General features: G+C 43.3%; 1 protein-coding gene across 1 annotated transcript in view; it reads left to right on the top strand.

Annotated features, from left to right (window-relative positions):
* Window positions 1–392: 392 nt before the first annotated feature.
* Window positions 393–21,052, top strand: part of TRIM44 (tripartite motif containing 44) — a 98,852-nt gene continuing 78,192 nt past the window's right edge. Inside the window, exons 1-2 of the mRNA XM_026651479.2 lie at window positions 393–1,191; window positions 8,892–8,969. Coding sequence (XP_026507264.1) covers window positions 823–1,191; window positions 8,892–8,969 — 447 coding nt within the window. The 5' untranslated portion in view covers window positions 393–822. The remainder of the gene's footprint in view (window positions 1,192–8,891; window positions 8,970–21,052) is intronic.

The raw sequence follows: 21,052 nt of genomic DNA on the forward strand, positions 1-21,052 counted from the left end.
GTTGGCAACCCTAACTGATGCTGAATTTAGCCTCTGAACACCTTGCCCTAGGAAACATACAATGGAGTGAGATTTTTAAATTAGTCACTGAAACAGTGTTGTTGCCACCATGTTGGTCCCACACCTGAAGCAGAGCTCTGTGTAAACTTGAAAGCTTTGTCTCTCTCTAACCAACAGAAACTGGTCCAATAAAATATATTACCTCACCCACCTTGTCTCACTGAAACACACACACGCATTTTTCATCATACCAAGAGGGAGATACTTAAAAAAAAAAACCTACTTTAACATTAATCCCAGCAGGTGAGGGATTTCCCCTTCAAATCAACGTGTTCTGATAAATCTGATGCTTCCTGCAGTTTTAAAGGGAGGGGAGAGAAAAAAGGCCATTGCCACTTTAAATGACTCAGGAAGTAAAAACCAGGATGGCCTGAACTTTAAAAGTGAAAGTAGCTGCTAATGTGTATTGGGCCCTGCTGCTTTGTTTAGAGCAGCAACTGGGATCCCAGCACCCTGCTCATCAAAACTAAGGGGGGGAGGTGAGCTTATTTTGGCGTGTTAAATCCCAGTTGCTCAGAAGGTGGGAGGCGGAGGGGATCAGGCCGGGAGCTCAGCCAGGAATAGAAGGAGAGGGATTGTAGCTGGAGACGAGGAAGCAGAGCAACTGGGCCGTTCAAGTGTCGCAGGGCAGAGAACAGCTGGAGGCTTGTGCTGGAAGGGGGGAAGCTGCTACCCAGCTGAGAGCTGCCGCAGGGAAGCGACCAGGAGGGGCAGGGGGCTGCGGCACCAGCCAGGCCAGGCCGCCCCTGGAAGAGGCTCGCCATGGCCTCTGCGAAGGGGGAGCGCGCCGAGGAGCTTCCCCCCGACGGCACGTGCGATGTCTGCGAGCCCGATGAAGCCGAGAGCGCGGTGGGGGTGTGCGAGGAGTGCGGCTTCTCCTTCTGCCAGCCCCACGCCGAGGAGCATGGCCAGAAGTACGCGGCCCACCGCCTGCGGGGCCCTGCCTCGGGCCGCGACGAGGCGGGGGAAGAGGCGCCCAAGCTGGAGCGGAAGAAGTGCGAGGAGCACGGGCAGGAGCTGAGCCTGTACTGCAAAGAGCATGAGAAGATCATCTGCGTGCTGTGCGCCGTCACCGGCACCCACCGGCAGCACCAGCTCATCACCCTGGATGAAGCCTACCAGACCATGAGGGTAAGCGCCCCTCCCTGCATCCCTCCCTCGAGCCTCTACAACAGGCTCCTCCTGCCTTCCCCCGGTTTCTCACCACCCTGGGACCCTCTCCTCTGCTCGCGGGGTGCCGGAGGAAGAGCTCCAGTGAAGTGGCAGCATTGCACCGGTGTTGTGAGTGGAGCCCCATTGCACACTCTGGGGAAACTGAGGCACAAAGAGGGGCAGTCGCTCTCTTTGCAGGGCTGTTATGCGGTGTGTCAGTTTCAGGGTCCAGTATGGCCTGCCAGGATGTGTTAGGCCAGACTCACTGGTGCCCCATGTGTCCTCCCTTCTTATGGCTCCTCATCACACTAAACCATAAACAGAAGGGTGGCAAGAGATGGAGAAAGAAGGGGCTTTAGAGCAGGCCCAAGGTACCTCTTTAGGATGGTGTAATCTCATGTCTGCCCCCCACCAGTGCAAGAGACAGGCCACACTCCTAAATTGGGTGTTGGTTGCCTGAGATGATCCTGCACTCCAGCAGTTCCCCATTGCCACAAGCTCCTTTGGCACTAGGGCATTGGGGGATGTAAAATAGGCTAATGCTCAGGACTGCAGTATTCTGCTGCGGAAGCTGAACTGGCCCCCGATACTCCTGAACAAGGGAGGCACAAGCAACCTCCCCTCTGCCTTTGTGCTAGTGCAGAGGTTAATTCCCCTGATGATGATCTATAAACTCTTGGGTATTGTGGGCTTGATTTTTCTCTTGCATGAGTTGACACTGGAGTAACTCCACTGATGCCAGTGAAGTTGCTTTTGAATCCCATCAGAGCCTCAAGAGAGTAAGGCCGTCTGTCTTTTTGTCTTTACAGTGCACCCAGGAAACAAACATAACCAAATTCTCTATTGTGTATTGCTGCTTACAACCCAAATATAAACCAGACCCAACTTTTGCTGTGTCCAGTTGAGAAGGTTTCCTTTGGACCCATCAGTAGGCTGCCTATTGAAAGCATGGTTGTTAATGCACTCTAAGGCCTGATGATCCATGCTGCAAAGTTTTATCAGTAAAACTTGCCTTCTGTTGGCACACAGGCTGTATGCAGTGTGTTCCTTCTTAGAGATCCTAGGAAGGTTTTGTCTTTCAGCATTTCCATGTCTGCCCCAGAGGGATGGTTTGTGGTGTCTTTAATATCCTTGGCAAAGCAATCATTTCTGGGAAGTTTTTCCACATACTGTTCTCACATTTGACCTGCCCTTCCCCTGATGAGGGCATTTTCTATACTGAAACTAAGCGAGTTAGCAAACAAATCTCAGGGTCTGTCACTACAGGCTCAAGAAGCAACCAGCCAGACCAAGCTTCTTTTCTCTGCTTCTGTGGTACTTGGGGCAGCTACAAGAGCATGTGTAGATTGGCCCCAGGGAGTTATCAATAGACTGCTTCTTTCTCCATCTCTTCCAATCCTTCTGTTTATGGGTGAGTGTGATGGGCAGTCATAAAGGGAGATGACACGGGGCAAGAATCAAGAAAGGGGGGGGAGAAAAATACATGGGTTAGAGATCAGGGGAAGAGAGACGGTGAGATGGCAGCAACTGTGCTGGGGCATTGACCTGTGAGGACATGGAGAAAGGTAACCAGCCACCAATCAGTTGTAAAGAGCATCTCCAATGGTGAAACAAAACATGGGAACTATGGAATGAAATCTGACATAGGCAAGTAGCTCTCAGTAAATGTAATATTCCTGGGTTTCCTTGGAGGTTATTGACATGTATAAACCTCTTACTCTCTGAAGTGGGAAATTCTTGTATATTTCAGTAGCCTGCTGGTGCAGCGTGCTCTGGCAAACCAAGACACAGCTGGTAGGTTTAATTTTAGGCCTCCCTTCCAGCCTTGATGGTTGTTTTTCTGCAATCCCAGGAAAAGTGCTGCTCTGTCTCTTAGGAAGTGTGGGAGTTTTTAAAGACATGGTGTTAATTTTCTAAGTATCAAAATAGAAAGGGGAAAAATACACAGACGTGCTGCTTCCTCTTTGTTCACTTCACTGCAGATTTATTTGTTCCATTAACAGCTAAAATGACTAGCTAAAGTCTACATCTACACTGCAGCTGGGAGCTTAGGGAGTTGAGTGGGCTGGAGATCCCAAGCTCCAGCCCATGCCGCTATGCCCACACTGCTGTTTTAAGTGTGCTAACACAAGCCTTGCCAGCTCAAATCCATCTACCCAGGCTGAGAGGCTTGCTCCCTGCTGCAGTGTAGACATACTTTCACTCTACCCTACTGTTGCCTTTCAGCTGCACATTTCTGAAACCTGCTCCCATAGTTCCACAAAGAGTGGACTGGATGATTCATGGGGGATTGGTAGTAAGATATTAAAAGCCTCTGAGTTGTATCCAACCCCCATTAGTTGCTGCTGCTATTTAGCTGAGAGTTCCTACCGTCTGATGGCTGTTGGGTGGCCTGTGCGAAATAAATTTGTTGGCTCAGTCCAGTTTCGCGGTCTACATCGTAAAAATTGCTAGTGCCCGTAGCGCTGATGTTTGGAGTCTCAGCAGAAGGGCCACTGAGAGCAGGCTCCTCTCCAACTCGGAGAGCTGATCCCTTTGATCTGGGTTGCAGCACATAGGGGAAGCTTGTCTGGCTGCTCTCCTTGCGTTGCCTGTTTTCTGTCTAAAGTTGGGACTTCAGTCTCCAGGGCTGTCAAGACAACTCCTGTTGTAAGCACTACATTCACGTGCACAATATGTTTTTTTGAAGAGTGCTCCCAAGCCATACTTGTTTCAGTAGTGTCACTTCAGTGTCTCAGATTGTTATTGTGCTTCCCTTAGAAGAAGTGAAAGCGTCAGTAACAAAGACGCCACCCCCCACCCATTCGCAGAGGTGAAGGGGCTGGATAATAGGCTGAAATCTTGTTCTTGTTTGTCAAGGTCATTCTTTGGCTGAGAGTTCCAAGTCAATAAGATGAAACCCAGAAAATTAGAGATGGGCCTGACCTGCTAAATTGGAATCTGAATCCAAGCATTGCCAGCGTTTGAGGAGGTGAGGGGGTAGTGGTTCTGTTAATAGATTTTTTTGGTTTGAAAGAAAAGTATATGGGCTGACCCCTGGAGGGAACCTTACATTTTTTTGAAATTGTTATTGGAATTTCTTTTGGCGCTCAAGTAGTTGCTGATTAGAACAAGGCTAGTAGTGCAACAGGATTAATGAATGCCCATTTCATTAAGGGACTTATTTCCGATGTGCTGAACACCCATAGCTTCCAGTGACTTGAACTGGAGCTGTGGGTCCTTAGCATCTCTTTAAAAACAAGGGGTGGGATCCTTGTTCTCCCCCCCCCCCCCATTCCAGCTCCTTTGTTCTGGGTAAAAAGGCTGAAATGGTGTAAGCAGCTCTAAAAGCATCAGATCTGGAAGGGACAGGCCGGGGGCAGGTACTGTGGAGGCAGCCATAAGGAGTCCTTGAGAGTTAGCCTTCACAAGCCTTGGCATTGGGGGCAGGGATGAGAGGGCATGTTAGGGGTGGGGGTTGCAGCAAGCAGACAGTTTCGGGCAGTGGTGCAGTCCAGAGCAGTGTTGCCAATGTAGCAAATTTGTTGCTAATCTAGCAGCTTTTTAGTCTCAGAAAGATTTGTCAAGCTTTGCTGCACCAGGCTGCTGAACAGTGACTTTTAAATAAATTTGTGGATACTCTGGTGACTTTTGCTTTTGCCCGTGCTCAGGGAGTGAGCTTCAGTTCCGGTCAGACCTTGCTTGGAGTTGGAGGCGCTTGTCCATGCGCACTTCAGGGGTGTCAGATTTTGGCGGGGGGAAGACGACGAGGGGAAATGCGGTGGCACCAGTCGCTCCTTGTGTAACTCTAGGCAGCGGCAAGCAGCAGCTGTAGTCTGCCTTGTTGTCACTCAGGACCCAGCAGTGTGGAGGATGGAGCCTCCGGCTGCAAATGGTCTTGCTGGGCTCAGCAGGTAAGAGACTCTCAGGACTGAGCTACCTGCCTCCCCCCACTTCCTGCAGGCACTCGCCATGCAGCCCTTTGCATTTCTCTAGACACTCAGCACCAACCCTGGCATCCCCCAGACACCCAGCACACATCAATCCCCCCTCAGACGTTGATCACCCACAGCCCTTTACAAAGGGTCGTTTACGATGAATGTGGAATCAACATCATCTCGGCATGATCAAATACAACTCGAATAGATCCTGAATCCTCCGCTGTACAGTTGCGAAACATGGACACTGTGTTGCTCAGACTGGACAAAGCTGGAGGCTTTCCGCACAAAATGCCAACATCGTATATTGGGCATAAAGTGGAATGACTTTGTAACGCAGATGTTTACGGTTGCTCCAGTCTACAGACTACTGGGGCCATTTGTCCATAGCCGGCATCTTATGCTTTTCAGACATATTGCCAGAATGCCACAAGGCGTTCCAGCAAACGCCATTCTCTGGGTGGCTTGGAACATCCGGGATACAATTCCACCAACTGAGGGGTGGAGGCGGCCCAGAGACAGACCCCCCTATTACATGGGTGCATCAAGTCTGTTCCGACATAGGACTTTCAACTGGTCAAGGCCTTGCGGCCACACAGGAACTGACCAAATGGCGAACAAGTGGTACAGCCGATTGTTCAGCTAAGCATTGAAAAAGAAGAAGCACCGCCTATTTAGCGCCCCTACCATCCCCTACACAGAATCTCTTGTGTGTCTGTCAACCTTGCAGTACCCACAATGCTTCCCCAGAGCTCTGTCCACCCTCCGGCACTTCACCCAGAACACTTAAATCTTGTTACAATATATTTGAAAGGGGAAACCTTTGCAGGAGAGCAGTCAGGTCCTTAGAATTGTCCTTTTCAATAAATCTCCGCAGCCATGTGGAAGAAAGGCAAATGGTTGTCTTGATGCCTGTATTCGCTTTATTTAAAATTCAGTTTTAATTATTTTAAAACTCCAATGAATGCGTCTCTAGCTGTCCTAATGTTTACCACATCTGTCAGAGAAGCAACCTTTTCTTTTTAGCTTTTATACTTGTGGATTTTTATTTCAAATTGCATGCTACAGTAGCATTCAAAAGCATAACATTTACAACTGACTCCACCACAAGTTGAGTAAAATCCATACTGAATTGTTCAAGGGCATACTGACGTAATTCATATGTTAATCACCTTTTCCCAAAAATAAGAAAAAGAAACAAGGAAACAAGAAACAATTCATTACGATGTGTCCCTGCAAACAAATCTATAAAGCTTTTACCAAGTAGCAAAACATTGCAGTCATATGTACTTTAGAAGTCTTGTTGGTTACAAGACTTCTCCTGTTTAGGAAAAGATGGAGGGACTGCTCCCGCTGAAGTCGGTGACTTCTTCACTAGCAGTGGATTCAGGCATCAAATCTAGAAAGTAGTGTGGAGTTGGGGCTTCTTTGTACCATGTGATGACAGCAGCCAATGGAAAATGATCACCCAGATGGCCACACTCAGATAAAATACTGGCTCTCTGGAGTTTAGAGAGATTTTTGCTCCATCTGGAGACTTTTCAAAGTCCAAATGGTGACTTTCACTGAGTGGCAGTTGCAACACTGACCCAGAGCACAGCCCTTGGATGTTGCCATAACTTAGGCTTTTAGCCATCTGAGCCTTGGCCCATCTCCTCTTGGGTAGCATAGAATCTCACCCCGGCACATGTTTTCTTACTTTAAACTTTTGTATCCCAAAGTTCACAGAATAAATTAACTGAATACACTCCTGGTTCATATTTACCCAATTTAACCATGATGCTCCCATCTCTATTACAGATTGGGCAGGTGTATACTGGGTGCAATTTTAATTTCCTTGGAGCACTGTTTCTTGAAATGAACTAGCCAGTTCTCATTGTTCATCCTGCTTCTTACTGAGTTCCTAGCAGGGTGTCTGTGTCTAACTTCACCTGCTCTAGAAGTGCAGTCCCGCAGGGTCCTGAGTGCTCTGGAGGTGGTGAAATCAGTGAGCATTGAGGTTGCTCTGTACCCTTATTTGTGCAATGGTAGGCCTGCAGTACCAAGGATGTAATCAGTCTGCTTCAGTCAGGTGGGTGGGGGGATAAGGTTGGTTAGGTTTTTGCAAACTTCAAATTGCTGGCTGTACTCCTGTATCCACAGTGGAGAGAGAATCTTTAATGCGTAACAAACATTTTTAGCTGTAGCTTGGATCGTTCTAGTTTTGGAATGTGTGTTCAGACTCAACTCTCCTTTCCAAAAGAGCATGCTCCAAGTAATAGCATCAATACCTTGTCAATAGGTGACAATAACCAGCCTTGTTCGACTTTCAAAAGTCATACTCTGATAGCTTATTTATCAAAAATAATTTGAATGATGTTTTAATGCTGTGGAAGAGCCACATGGCAAGTGAAATGAAAGACTCAGGTAATGCCCTTAGCAGATCCTAGTCTCTGAACTAGGATCAGAGGAGCTACTGTGGAGGATCTAGAGCACAGAAGTTTAAATCAGATGGGACATGCTCACATTTCTCTGCTTTGACATTTAATGTATTTTGAGAGGAAAAAATGCTCTTGTTTTCTGTCTCTGGGTGTGTGTTAAGGATCACTGGGATGCTGCTTGCATTGTTTAAATCACTTTGCCTTCTGTCTCATGTCAAACTAGTCCTTCTGGACACTTGCCATTGACGCCTCATTGAAAAACTTCTATTTGGAAACAGTCCTGCTTATATACCATATTTTAATAGTTTACCATTTATCTGGTTGATTACTTGGAGCACCTGTATACAAATAAGATCTTTGTTGCTTTTGATTTTTGTCTGTTCCTGCTGCTTCCGCCTCCTTTGAAATCCTAATCTGAATGTCATAATTGATTGCTCAAGGAATAGAAGATAGGATGCCTGGAAACTGACTGGCGCTATATAAATACCTTAATTAGGTAGGTTTCCAGTGAGGAATGAGCAACAGAAGCAGATGACATTATTCCTGTTTTGATGCAGCTGTCCCAAGGAATGAATATATATATAATATAAAGGAAGACATCAGAAACAGTCACTATAAGCAGAATCATCCTGTGCAAATATCCTCTCAAATAAGTGTAACTTTACTTTTTGCAGAGAACAGTTGAAGCAAAGAAAATGAATATTCCAGGGATTCCATAAGTGCCTATCACTTCACTTCGCTCTCCTGAAGTATGAACTCTTGATTGCGTCCTTAATTAGTTCTTTCCTTTTTTTAATCTCTCTCTCTGCTCCTGTTTATAAATGGATCTACAAAAAGTGCAAGATTAAATTATCAGGCAGCCGGTGCCCATTATAGAATATAAATGTTACATGGACCCTGGCCACCCCATTCTTGCAGATCCTCAGTAAGAGCCTTATCCTGTAAAGTGCTGAGTGCCTCCTGCAAGTTACTGAGCCATTGGCTTTAGTAGTAGTTGAGGGGCAATGAGCATCTTGTAGGATTGGGCCCTAATTCAGTGAACATGGGTACAGCCGAGCCATGCGACAAAGCAATGAAAGAGTCAGCCTGTGCAATTGCATTTAATTTTCATTCCAATAGTTTTCTCAGCTCACTTGGCGGCAGCTTTTTTTTCCTCATGCCTTTTGCCTGAACAAAAATAGTCCCAGAAGCGCAGGCAAATGTATTCATGGGTTCACTGCAACTTGGCTGATAGAATTAGCTGAAAAATTGCTGCCTCCCATTGTCCTGTGAAAATCCTTGTTGTGCTTGGTAGAGTAAAAATGAGTGCTGTTTCGTGACCTCTGTCCTCCCTTCCTTTTAGAATAGAGAACCCGTTGACCTGAAGGTGGCCATGCTGGAGATGGTGGAAAGGTTAAAGTTCAAGTGTGCAGACCCTAAAGTAAGTTACTGAAATGATTGTTTGTTTGAATGCACGCGCTCTCTCACTCTCTCTCTCTCTCACCTTTCATTCTCCTTGAGCTAAGCGCGGTATATTGTTAATGATTATCTGAATGTTACATTGAGATCTAATTAAGCATGTCAATCAAAACACAGAAAGCAGACTTCTGATAGGCCTAGTGATATGTCATATATTTTTCCCTTGTACAAAGTCATAAAATAGAATCATTAATTGTTTTCCCTCAACTGCAAACAAGTGTGTTAATTTTCTTTGCAGTAGCGCTTATCTTAGAGGCCCACACCCACTCTGAAATCAGTGTAGCTAATCAAATTGTGAAAGGTCCACAACAAGCTATACTGTTGCTAAGGTGGCATCAGAGAAACATGATCTATTGGGGAACTAGGACAACAGTCTTTCTTCCGTCATCCAAGTGGAGATAATAACCAAGAGCCCTTTGGAGAATGCGCTAAGGCTCCATGTGACAAGAAATCTTGTCAGAAGATGTAAAGGTGACCATCTTCCTGGAAAAACAGACCTCCTGGAAAGAGAAGGGAAGGTATAACATCTCAAGTGTACGTATTCCAGTGCAGAGTCAGGGAGCGGACTAAGAACTACTTACTGGTATGACACCTGTTCACATGGACTCCCATTTGCTAACCAAAAATCTGCAATGGAAATGGCATCTGCAAGGCTTCATTTGAGGGCCTGGGAGTGATTGTAAGAAGGGGGAGCCACAAACAGGAATTATCATTGACAGACAGCTCAGCAGGAGAGAGGAAAGAGGGCTTCTACTTCTCAACATTGTGGTAAGTATAAGGCATACATGAGCAAAATTGAGGCTAAAGTGGTTTATACAAGTGGTATATAAAGTGGTAGCTATTCTCTTCGTGGAGGTGGTTTTATTACAGCGCTAGGAGAGCTCTCTTCCAGCGCTGGAGCCGCGACTACACAGCCACGTTAAAGCGCTGCCGCAGCACTGCTTTAATGTTGGCTGTGTAGACATACCCTTACACCAGCTATCAGGAAAAAACTTCCAAGCGGCAAGATCTGTTAGATAATGGAGGAGTCTCCTAAGGGAAGTTGCAGCAAACCCCATTGCTTGATGTATTGAAAACTCAATGGGACAAAATAGTAGCATAACAAAGGTGCCACAATGTATAGAGTATAGATGTGTAGAACTAGTCAGTTAACAACACCAGAGCTATGAACTTGCCAGTCAATCACACACCTCATTTGAAACCAGAAGTACACAATCAGGCAGAAGCAGAGACCAAAAAAAAAAAGGGGGCGGGGGAAATAAAGTACAGTACTGTGTTAGATGTAAACTACTAAAAATATAAAGGGAGAGCAGCATTTTTGTTCTGCAAAAACAGTAAAGTTTCAAAGCTGCATCAATGTTCAGTTGTAAACTTCTGAAAGAACCATAACATTCAGAGTTACGAACAACCTCCATTCCCAAGGTGTTCGTAACTCTGAGGTTCTACCGTAGATGACGGGATAGGTCTTCCTTATCTCTTATCCTGTGCATTTGTATTCTCTTGAAGTTTCCTGATTGTTTCCATATTTCCCTCCAGTTGCTAAATCATGTATTTACTTATTTGTAAGTACTTCCAGGGTTTGCATAGTGTGTGGTAATTGTATCCTGCTTGTTCCTCACTAAGGGTTGTTTGGTACTGGAATTCCAAAATGAGCTGGAGGGAAGTTGTGATCAGATGGACACTGAGTATACCGTACCAGATCATGGACTGTAATGTAACACATTCTGTACTAACCCCCAAACCTCACATTAACTGGGTTCTGGTACAGTAGCTGGGGTGGCTGACTGCCCCCCTCCATTGTGGCCAACATCTATTTTTCCTTCTATAATAGACTATTTTGGTACTGAGATTTTTTTTTTTTTTTTTTTTTTTTCTTTTTTCTCCCCTTTCCCCTGCTGTAATTCTCCTGGAACATCTGCTTGAACCAGAAACAAACAGCAGTTCGTTCTCTGGATACTGCGTCCTTGCCTGAATGCTCTGCCCCTGAAATCCTCCAGCGCTTTGTTCTTGTAACGTTTTTTCCCTCTGGCACTACAAGACTTGATTAATCCAAATGTTGAAGTCCCGCAGGCACTGTAGTTATTTTTAGCTTTAGAGCTCTGCAAAAGGTGGATGAAGATTTATGATTTCATCTAATATAAATCTAGCAGCTCTTCCCTTCCCAGCTAGGACTTGGATGGATTCCAGCAATCTCCTCCCCTCTCTTAAATAGCCTTTTATTTCTTTAATTAAAAAGTTCAGAAGGGCCAGTGAGTCCTTCAAGGTCCTAAGGAGCATGGATGAAATAGGTACAATATATAACGTTAGGAATTTCTGTGTATGTCTGCTTTCATTTGGGGATTATAAATTGTTTTTTGCAAATGCCTATTTATTTTGTGCATTGGTTCAATGTCTTGGGGGTGGGAGGAAGAGGAGGCTGGAGTGGTGAGAGGGGCTGGTTAGACTAGTGATGAACCTTAAAAAGTTTGGAGATCCATTTTGGATGCTTACCTAAAGTTCTAAGGATCTCTTATTTGAATATCTCCTTAAGAATGGCCTCTGTCTTTACCCCACCCTTCCATTTCCCCATGTAGTTCATATTTTACAGTTGGCTTTCAGAGACGTTGACTCTTATTCTGAGGGGATAAACCTTAGAACATAAGAATGGCCATATTGGGTCAAACAAATGGTCCATCTAACCCAGTATCCCATCCTCTGACAGTAGTCAACACCAGATGCCTCAAAGGGAATGAACAGAACAGGGCAACCATCAAGCGATCAATCCCCTGTCATCCAGTCCCACTATCAGGCAGCCAGAGGCCTAGGGACACCCTGACTATCTTGTCTAATAGCTATTGATGGACCCATCCTCCATGAACTTATCTAATTCTTTTTTGAACCCAGCTATAGTTTTGGCCTTCACAACATCCCCTGGCAACAAAGTTGACTGTGCATTGTGTGTGTGAATTAGTACTTCCTTGTGTTTGTTTTAAACTTGCTGCCTATTAATTTCATTGGGTGACTTTGTTCTGTTTGGTTCTCGTGTTATGTGAAGAGGTAAATAATGTTTCCATATTCACTTTCTCCACACCATTCATGATTTTATAGATCTCTATCATGCCCCCCCACCCCCGGTCATCTCTTTTTCTAAGCTGAACAGTCCCCATATTTTTAATCTCTCCTCATATGGAAGCTATCCCTTGCCCTTCTCTGTACCTTTTCCATTTCTAAAATACCCTTGTTGAGATGGAGCGACCAGAACTGCATGCAGTATTCAAGGTATGAGTGTACCATGGATTTATATAGTGGCATTACTGTCTTATTATCTATCCATTTCCTAATGGTTACTAACATTGTTAGCTTTTTTGACTGCTGCTGCACATTGAGTGGATGTTTTCAGAGAACTATCCACAATGACTCCAAGATCTTTCTTGATGGTAACTGCTAATTTAGACGCCATCATTTTATATGTATAGTTGGGATTATGTTACCCAATATACATTACTTCGCATTTATCAACATTGAATTTCATCTGCCATTGTGTTGCCCAGTCACTGAGATCCCTTTGTAACTATTCAGTCTTCTTTGAACTTAACTATCTTGAGTAATTTTGTGTCATTTGCAAACTATGCCACCTCACTGTTTACCCTTTTTTCCAGATCATTTTTGACTATGTTGAACAGCACTTGTCCCAGTATAGATTCCTGGGGGACCCGGTTATTTACCTCTGACAATTTATTTCTACCCTTTGTTTCCTGCCTTTTAAACAGTTATTGATCCATGAGAGGACCTTCCTTCTTATCTCATAACTGCCTATTCCGCTTAAGAGCCTTCGAGACCTTGTCAAAGATTTTATGAAAGTCCAGCTTCACTATATACAGTGGATCACCCTTGTCCACATGTTTGTTGACCCCCCTCAAAGAATTGGTGAGGCATGATCTCCCTTTACAAAAGCCATGTTGTCTCTTCCCAAACAGATTGTGTTCATCTATTTGTCTGATAATTCTGTTCTTTGCTATAGTTTCAACCAATTTGCCTGGTACTGAAGTTAGGCCTACTGGCTTCTAATTGCCAGGGTTGCCTCTGGAGCCTTTTATAAAAATTGGCATCACATAAGCTATCCTCCAAACATCTGGTACAGAGGCCGATTTAAGTGATAGGTTACATACCACAGTTAGTAGTTATGCAATTGCATATTTGAGTTGCCTCAGAACTCTTGGATGAATACCGTCTAGCCGGGTGGCGTATTACAGTTTAATATATCTGTTTGTTCCAAAACCTCCTCGATTGGCACCTCAATCTGGGACAGTTCTTCAGATTTGTCACCTAAAAAGACTGTCTTAGGTGTGGGAATCTCCCTAACATCCTCTGCAGTGAAAATCAATGCAAAGAATTTATTTAGATTCTCCACTATGGCTTTGTCTTCCTTGGGTGATCCTTTATCACCTTGAGAATCCATGGCCCCACTGACAGGCTGTCTGCTTTTGATGTACTTAAAATTGTTTTTGCGATTAGTTTTTTGCTAATTGCTCTTCCAATTCTTTTTTGGCCTGCCTAATAATACTTTTACATTTGACTAGCCAGAGTTTATGCTCTTTTCTATTTTCCTCCATAGGATTTGACCTCCAGTTTTTAAAGGAGGCTTTTTTGCTTCTAACAGCCTCTCTTGCTTTGTTGTTTAGCCATGATGGCATTTTTCTAGTTATCTGTTTATATATAATTATATTTATATATAATATAATTTGAGGCTCTATAATAATTTTTTTTTTTAAGTTTCCATGCAGCTTGCAGCCTTTCACTCCTGTGATTGTTCTTTTAATTTCTATGTAACTAATTTCCTCATTTTTGTGTAGTTCTTTTTGAACTTAAATGTTACTAGGGTGGGCTTCTTTGGCATTTTCCCCTTCACAAGGATATTAAATTTAATTATATTATGGTATCTATTACTGAGCAGTTCAGGGACATACACCTCTTGGATTAGATATTGTGTTCCACTTAGTACTAAATCAAGAATTGTCTCTCCCCTTGTGGGTTCCAGGACGTGCTGCTCCAAGAAGCACTCATTAATGGTGTCTAGAAACTTTATATCTGCATCCTTCCCTGAGGTGACATGTACCCAGTGTATATGAAAGTAGTTGAAATCCCCCATTATTATTGAGTTTTCTATGTTTAAAGCCTCTCTAATTTTCCTGAACATTTCACTTTCACCATCACAGTCCTAGTCCAGTTGTTGGTAGTATATTCCTATTGCTATACTCTTGTTATTCAAGTATGGAATTTCTATCCATAGAGATTCTGTGTATAGTTTTATTCATTTAAGAGTTTTACTATATTTGGCTCTGTGTGCTTTCTTTCACATATTTAGTGCCATTCCCCCACCAGCACGACCTACTCTGTCATTCCTATATATTTTGTACCCTTGTATTACCATATCCCATTGATTATCATCATTCCACAACGTTTCTTGATGCCTATTATATCAATATCCTCATTTAATACCAGGCACTCAAGTTAACCCATTTTAGTATTTAGATTTTTACCATTTGTATACCAGCACTTTTAGTTGTCTGCCCTCCAAGTGACGTCATTGAATGGGACTCTTTTTCATTTTACTGTTTCTCTTCAGTTCCTCTCTGTACTTTATCAACTTCTATCCTCTCCTCTTTGCTAGAATATAAAAAATCCCTGATAATAGATCCTCCACTATAGGATGTATCTGTCTGAACTGTGTGCTACTCCACACCTGTCAGCTTTCCCTCAGCCCTTAGTTTAAAAACTCCTCTACGACCTTTTAAATTTTACATGCCAGCATTCTGGTTCCATTTTGTGGTTTAGGTGGAGCCCATCCTTCCTGTCTAGGCTCCTCCTTTCCCAAAAGGTTCCCCAGTTCCTAATAAATCTAAAACCCTCCTCCCTACACCATCGTCTCATCCATGCTTTGAGCCTCTGCAGTTCTGCCTGTCTAACTGGCCCTATATGTGGTACTGGAAGTATTTCAGAGAATGTTCCCATGGAGGTCTTGGGTTTTAATCTCCTACATGGCAGCCTAAATTTGGTCTCCAGCACTTCTTTCCTACCTTTCCATATATCATTGGTACCTACATGTATCACAACCGCTGGTTCTTCCCCAGCAGTGCGCATAAGTCTGTCTAGTTGTCTGGAGAGATCTGCAACCCTTGCATCCAGCAGGCAATTTCCTTGGAGAAGAAGGATTTGGCGTGGAGCTTTTGGAACTTGTTTGTTAGCCTTCAGGCCCACTTTTACTGCTTGTCTGTGAAGCGATGGATGTTGGCTGGGTAGCAGCAATGTAGGGAGGTTAACTTTTCTCTTTGTGTATTTTTGGTATTTTTATTTGATCTTGGGTAATTAACAGGTTTGTCAAAGGTACCTAGAGCATTGTATGAGGCCATTGTATGATTGTTTGCATTTTTTTTATTACACAAAGAATGAATAAAAGGCCCAGACTATAAAATTGTAAAGTTCTTCTAAAAATCTGGCCATAAATACAAGCAAAAGCTTCATGGCTTCGTGACCCCACACATGCTCAGCAGCTCATTGGCCAGCCTGTGTTCCTGTACCCACCGCCCTTTGGCAATTGGACCAGAGGGAGACCTAACTTTTTTTCCCCTCCCTTTCCTATCTGGTAACTTGGAGGTCCTGCTCCTCCTTGGGGGTTTGTATATCAAAAGGTCAACCTTGCTCTTACAGACTCTGACTGCAGCTCTGCTCCCACTGTGCCTCTTGAGTGTCTGCAGACTAGAGTTCAACATAAATCCCAGTAGATTCATACATATAGACACAAAGTGAGGTTCAGAATTGTGAAGTGCTAAGAATCCCTAACTCACATTGAAGTCAATGGGAGACCAGGGTGTTCAGCAACTAGCAGGATCAGGCTCCTAGGAAAATGGGTCCCTTCTAAATTGGCATATTGTACTTTCTAATTTACCCTGCTTTTCTGTACATTAACCATCCATTTCCAGCACGATAGTTTACGGTCCACATGGTTATCAGCAGTCTCCTTAATCTGTTTTTGCTGCAATGCTATAAACTGTATGTAGTTATTTTTATAACTAACGCAAGCAAATTAGCATAGCAGCATCTGAATTAAAGGAACCCTTCTTTGTTGCACAGAACCTAGTTTTCAATTAACTAGTTCAGTGTAGCTGTTACCTGTGACCACCGGTGTAAGTCTAACAGGCTGGGGGTTTGTGTGTATTTATACAAACAGGAGATCAGTGCACAGAGGCAATTAACTGGAGTTTATAAGTCTAGTTAACAACCTTTCTGGCGCCAACACAAAAAGGCAGCAACAGTCCTGACTTGTCTAAAAGGGAAATAGTTGCAGGATGTACCTTTTGTTTTGTGGGGAAGGAGAAGCAGGAAGGGGAGAAGATTAAATGTCCTTTTTTAAATATCAACTTCATTTTTTAAAGCCGTGAAATGTTCTTTGTCACCTCTTCTGTGTTATTGTTACTGTCAGAGAAACGTGGGCTTTAAACAGTTCAGTACAACTACAAAATTGCCTCTTCATCTGAAGTTTTAGCAAGTAGTTTTCAGTAACAGTCTCTGCCAAATGGTGATTCATTTGCCTGAACAGCTGATTATGAGGCAAATGCCATTTTGACAAGCTGAGCAGAGCTGTCACTCTTTTTTTCCCTATAGGGAACTACATTTCATGTTTCCAGTGCCAGATGATATGTGACGTTTAATTTAAGACCCTTGCTACCTACTTATAAAACTTTACTATGGTAATAGTGATAAAACAGCTGAGTGTTACATTTGACAGAGTCTTCTTCCCTTTGCCTAGTTCATCCTCCTGTTCAGTTTGGGCTGAGGTGCCTTACTTGCATTAAATAAAGAGACTTAACCCTACAGTTTTACGAATTAAGGAGATCTGACTTGTAGATAACAGTCTAACAGTGAATCTCATTTAATCTCTTTGGTCATTCACTGGCTCACTTGTTATATGCCAGGCAAATGTATACAATGCAAAAGGAAAAAGGGGTAGGGGATAATGGCGTCATAGGGAAGGGTCCTGTAGTTAGTTCATACAATTGCTAATTTCCCACCGGAGTGACACAAATTTAATTGATCTGTAATTAAAATCCCCACACAGGAAAGGGCACTAATAATATTGACAAGCCTGTTACCGTGAAAAGAAAAAGCTGGTTTTTTGTTTGTTTTTAAGTTTATTGATGGTATTGGCATTGGTGTGACCCTGTCAGATTCTTCAGGCTAAACTGTGTCAGGCCAGCTCACTCTTTGAATGGGAGATCTCCCAGGAAGCAAGGTTAATGATTCACTGAGTGGAGTGTTTCCTCCTTGGTCAGAGCAGAACTCATGCCCCAGTGTAGCACTGGTGGGTGTTTTCCCTCAAGTGAGATATAAAACAAGCGTTGACCACTGGTGGTGGTTAATTTGGCAAGAGCTGAGGTGATAATCCTGGTGTATGACTAAATTCCAGATGGTATAAATCACTTTTTGCCTATCAAAATTACTCCCCCCCTCCCCCCAGTGCTGCTATTGGATAGTGTGCTTCCAAAGCATGGTCCTCTTATCAATCTTTGATAGTGGGAGTTGTATAAGTATCTTACTATCTGAGCACCTCACAATCTGTAATGTATATATTTATTCTCACTGCACCTCTCTGTGGTACAGAAGAACTACTATCCCATTATATGGATGGGGAAACTGATGCACAGAGAACTAAGCAACTTGCCCAAGGTCCCTCCACATGTCTGTGGCAGAGCAGTGCATTGAACTCTTGTCTGAGTCCCACAATTCACTGATTTCTATGGAAACAGAATTGATGGAAGTTGTGACATAAATGTAAATTATTTATTGTTGGGGCAACTTTGGACTCCAAGCATAGGGTGTGGCAAACTGTAAGGCTGCAAGTGGATTGATCACTTGTAACTGGGAGATTAAACATCTAGAGAAATGAGGTTGTGTCATCATACATTCAGCAGTCAGAGATGTGGCAGTTGCTGGGTGAATGGCAGACTTGCATGTAACTGTGAGGTCCCAGGCTACCAGTTCTGTTATATTGGAAAGCATTCTTCCACCATTGTAAGTTCACCCACAATGCTGCAAAAAAAGAAAAAAAACAAAAAACCCTTGGAATGTGTACAGTCCAAATGAATTGTCCCAGTTCAGGGAAAAGTGGAGAGCAATGGACAGCCGAGCAATATCCACCGTCTGAGTGGTTGGGACTGAGGCAGCTTCTACTATGACATGCACATAGCAAGCCCAGCTTTTGGCAGAGAAGCAAACAATGAGGCCGTCTTCGTTTTTCTCTGAGCCCTCATCAAGCTGCTGCAGCAATTTTATTGAGATGTCTCTTGCAAAGAATGTTTAATCCTGATTTTTACTAGGAGAGGAAAATGTAATAACGGGAGTCCATAAGGTTGCAATCTCCCCACAGATGCCCTTGCTGTATGTACATCCTGCATGTTGCCACAGGTGAGACTCCAACCTGGCCATTCGGTACGTAAATTGCTCCTTTACCAGGTGAACTAATAGGGGCTGTGCTAAGGTTGTGTCCTAACTCTCATTGGCTTGGTCTATACTAGCCTTATTTTCCTTAAAAATTTCCTACTATTGCGCTACCACTAGTGCTGTACCACTTGTGTTAGCTGGGGGGTGGAGGGGAGGGGGTGAGTGATGCTTCCAATCAAGAAGTTACATTTTGCAGTCTTGCACCAGAACTAGAAAGCGCTTGGGTAGGGAAACCAGGGGGCTGACATTTTCACTGTCTTTCATTTTGAAATAAGTGGACTCGTTTGGGCGGGGAATGAATCACATTTTGTCTCTGTAAACCGAATGAAATATGTTCTACATCAGTTTTAAATATAGTGCCTGCCTGAACAAAGAGCCCCCACAAACCTTTCGTGTCACTTTCAACCACCCACTTCCTATGTGATTACTCCTAGAGCGGAATTGTTTCTCTAGGTTTAGAGAGGAGTGGGTAGGAGAATTGCAGAAATCCAATAACATTAGACAGCCATGATTCTTGGAGTGGCTTGTGGCTACATCTGTAGTGCTTTGTGCTGCCTGTTCCTAAGATGGTTAAAGTATTATTTAGAGACCCTTTACACAGAGAGAAAGGGAGGACAAATCCACTGAAGCAACATGATTCTTATAATGTGGTGCTGTGTTCTTTCCTCATGGAAACTTATTGCCTCATAACATTCTAAACAAATGGCTATATTCTAGAAACAACAAAATGTTGGCTGCATGCCCATTACTAATCAGCTCTTCCTTAGGTTTTGTTAAATCAGGGCAGTTGCTATATATTTACACTGGCAAACTGACCTCACGCACCTGATGACTAGCCATCAAAAGGCAAATGCACACTGTACTAATGAGCTACTAAGCTATTGTCAGAGCCATAATTTTTAATAGGACTAAATTGCACTGTAAACAGATGAAGTAGGATGTCTGTGAAGGACTGTTCCTGAAATTGCTTGAATGATTTCTAGTCATGAGTGGAGATTCCAGTTTTAATTGGAGGGTAGGTTGACTGCGTTCTGCTTTTTTGGGGTGTCTGGTTTAGAAACTTAATGTCTGTTTGTCCAGTAGGATCTGTCGCCTAAACTAGCAGATGAAGTAATGGTGTAAATGACTACTCAAGGCAAAAGACAGTGAACAATAAAGCCCTGCGTGTCTGGAGACATCGATCCAACTCCTTGTTCCTACAGCAGACTTGGTTTGACTTTGGGCAAGGCATTTAGGCTACGTCTATGCTACACACCTTTGGCGGCGGCGTGTAGTGTACATGTATATGCCATAGTGAAAAACAGGCTGTGTCCACACTGGGGTGGGGGGGGTGTGTGTGTGTGTGTGTGTCTGTAGCTACACATGTCAGTGAAAGGTTCTGGCAGAGGGGAGGCAGCGGAGGAAGGCTTCAGCAGGGGGGAGCCACCCTACTGCTGGAGCCTTTTCCCCACTACAGGAAAGACTCTGGCAATGGGGAGGCAGCAGGGACGCTACACTGCTAAAAAGCAGGGTAGATGGGAAGGCATGGTTTGGGTTACTAGTAGGTTTGCCAACCCTCCAGGATTTTCCTGGAGTTTCCAGGAATTAAAGATTAATCTTTAAATTAAAGATTATGTCCTGTGATGAAATCTCCAGGAACTCATCCAACCAAAGTTGGGAACCCTAGCTACTAGAGAGCTGTGTAGCTAGGGCCCTTCGTTTTCAGTTTTTATTTTATTTAATTTTCCCCAGGAATTTATCAGTGTTTATTACCACCACAACAAAAACAGGTGAAAATCGGTGCAAAAACCTCTTAATAATTTTTCTGGGTAAATATCGGGGTTTATTTTGGTGGATGGAAAGATAGGAGAAAAAAGTATTTGGTAGATTGATTAACAGAATTCGAAGCATTAATGTGGTTTGCTGCAGAACTAAAACGGAACTCAAAACACAATGCCACCTCTGAGTTTGAGAAAACAATACATCTCTAATCCCCAAATAAAACTTTTTTTTTTTCATTTGAATAAACAGTTTACTGTTATAGACTTAGAACTATTAGCCTATAAATATTTACATTTAATAATTGGGCCACACCATTTGCAGTGCATACACTCACTTCATCCTTTTCTCCTGTTTTTGTTAAACTTTTGAATACTTCCTTGTGTTCTGAAATGTATTCTGATCCAGGTTTTCATTTTCTTCCCATTTAATGTGTCAAATCTTTTAAACCATTATCTGCTAACAGCTTGAAATGTGTATGCAGTGGGTGTCAGATTCATCAGTATGTTCAGATGCGCACGCATTTCAGAGCTTGAGTGGGTGCCTGTTTCTTTATTGCATGTATCTTCTAGACTAATATATAGCCTTACTTCATCAGGCAGCTTTGCATATACACACAAACTAATGTATTATCGGAATACATACATCTCATGCAATGTATTGTATTGTCCTAATAATAAAACAAGTTATTTTTTATATATATTTGAATGATACAAAAGTAGGGTGAAAATCAGAAAAAAATGGAATAATATTTTTTTGTAAAACTTGGGAATTTTTCAGTAAAAAATAGGTTTAAACTGAAAATGAAGG

This window comes from Terrapene carolina, unplaced genomic scaffold, assembly GCF_002925995.2.
Source record: "Terrapene carolina triunguis isolate 2854851 unplaced genomic scaffold, T_m_triunguis-2.0 Scaffold96, whole genome shotgun sequence".
Taxonomy (NCBI): Eukaryota; Metazoa; Chordata; order Testudines; family Emydidae; genus Terrapene; species Terrapene triunguis.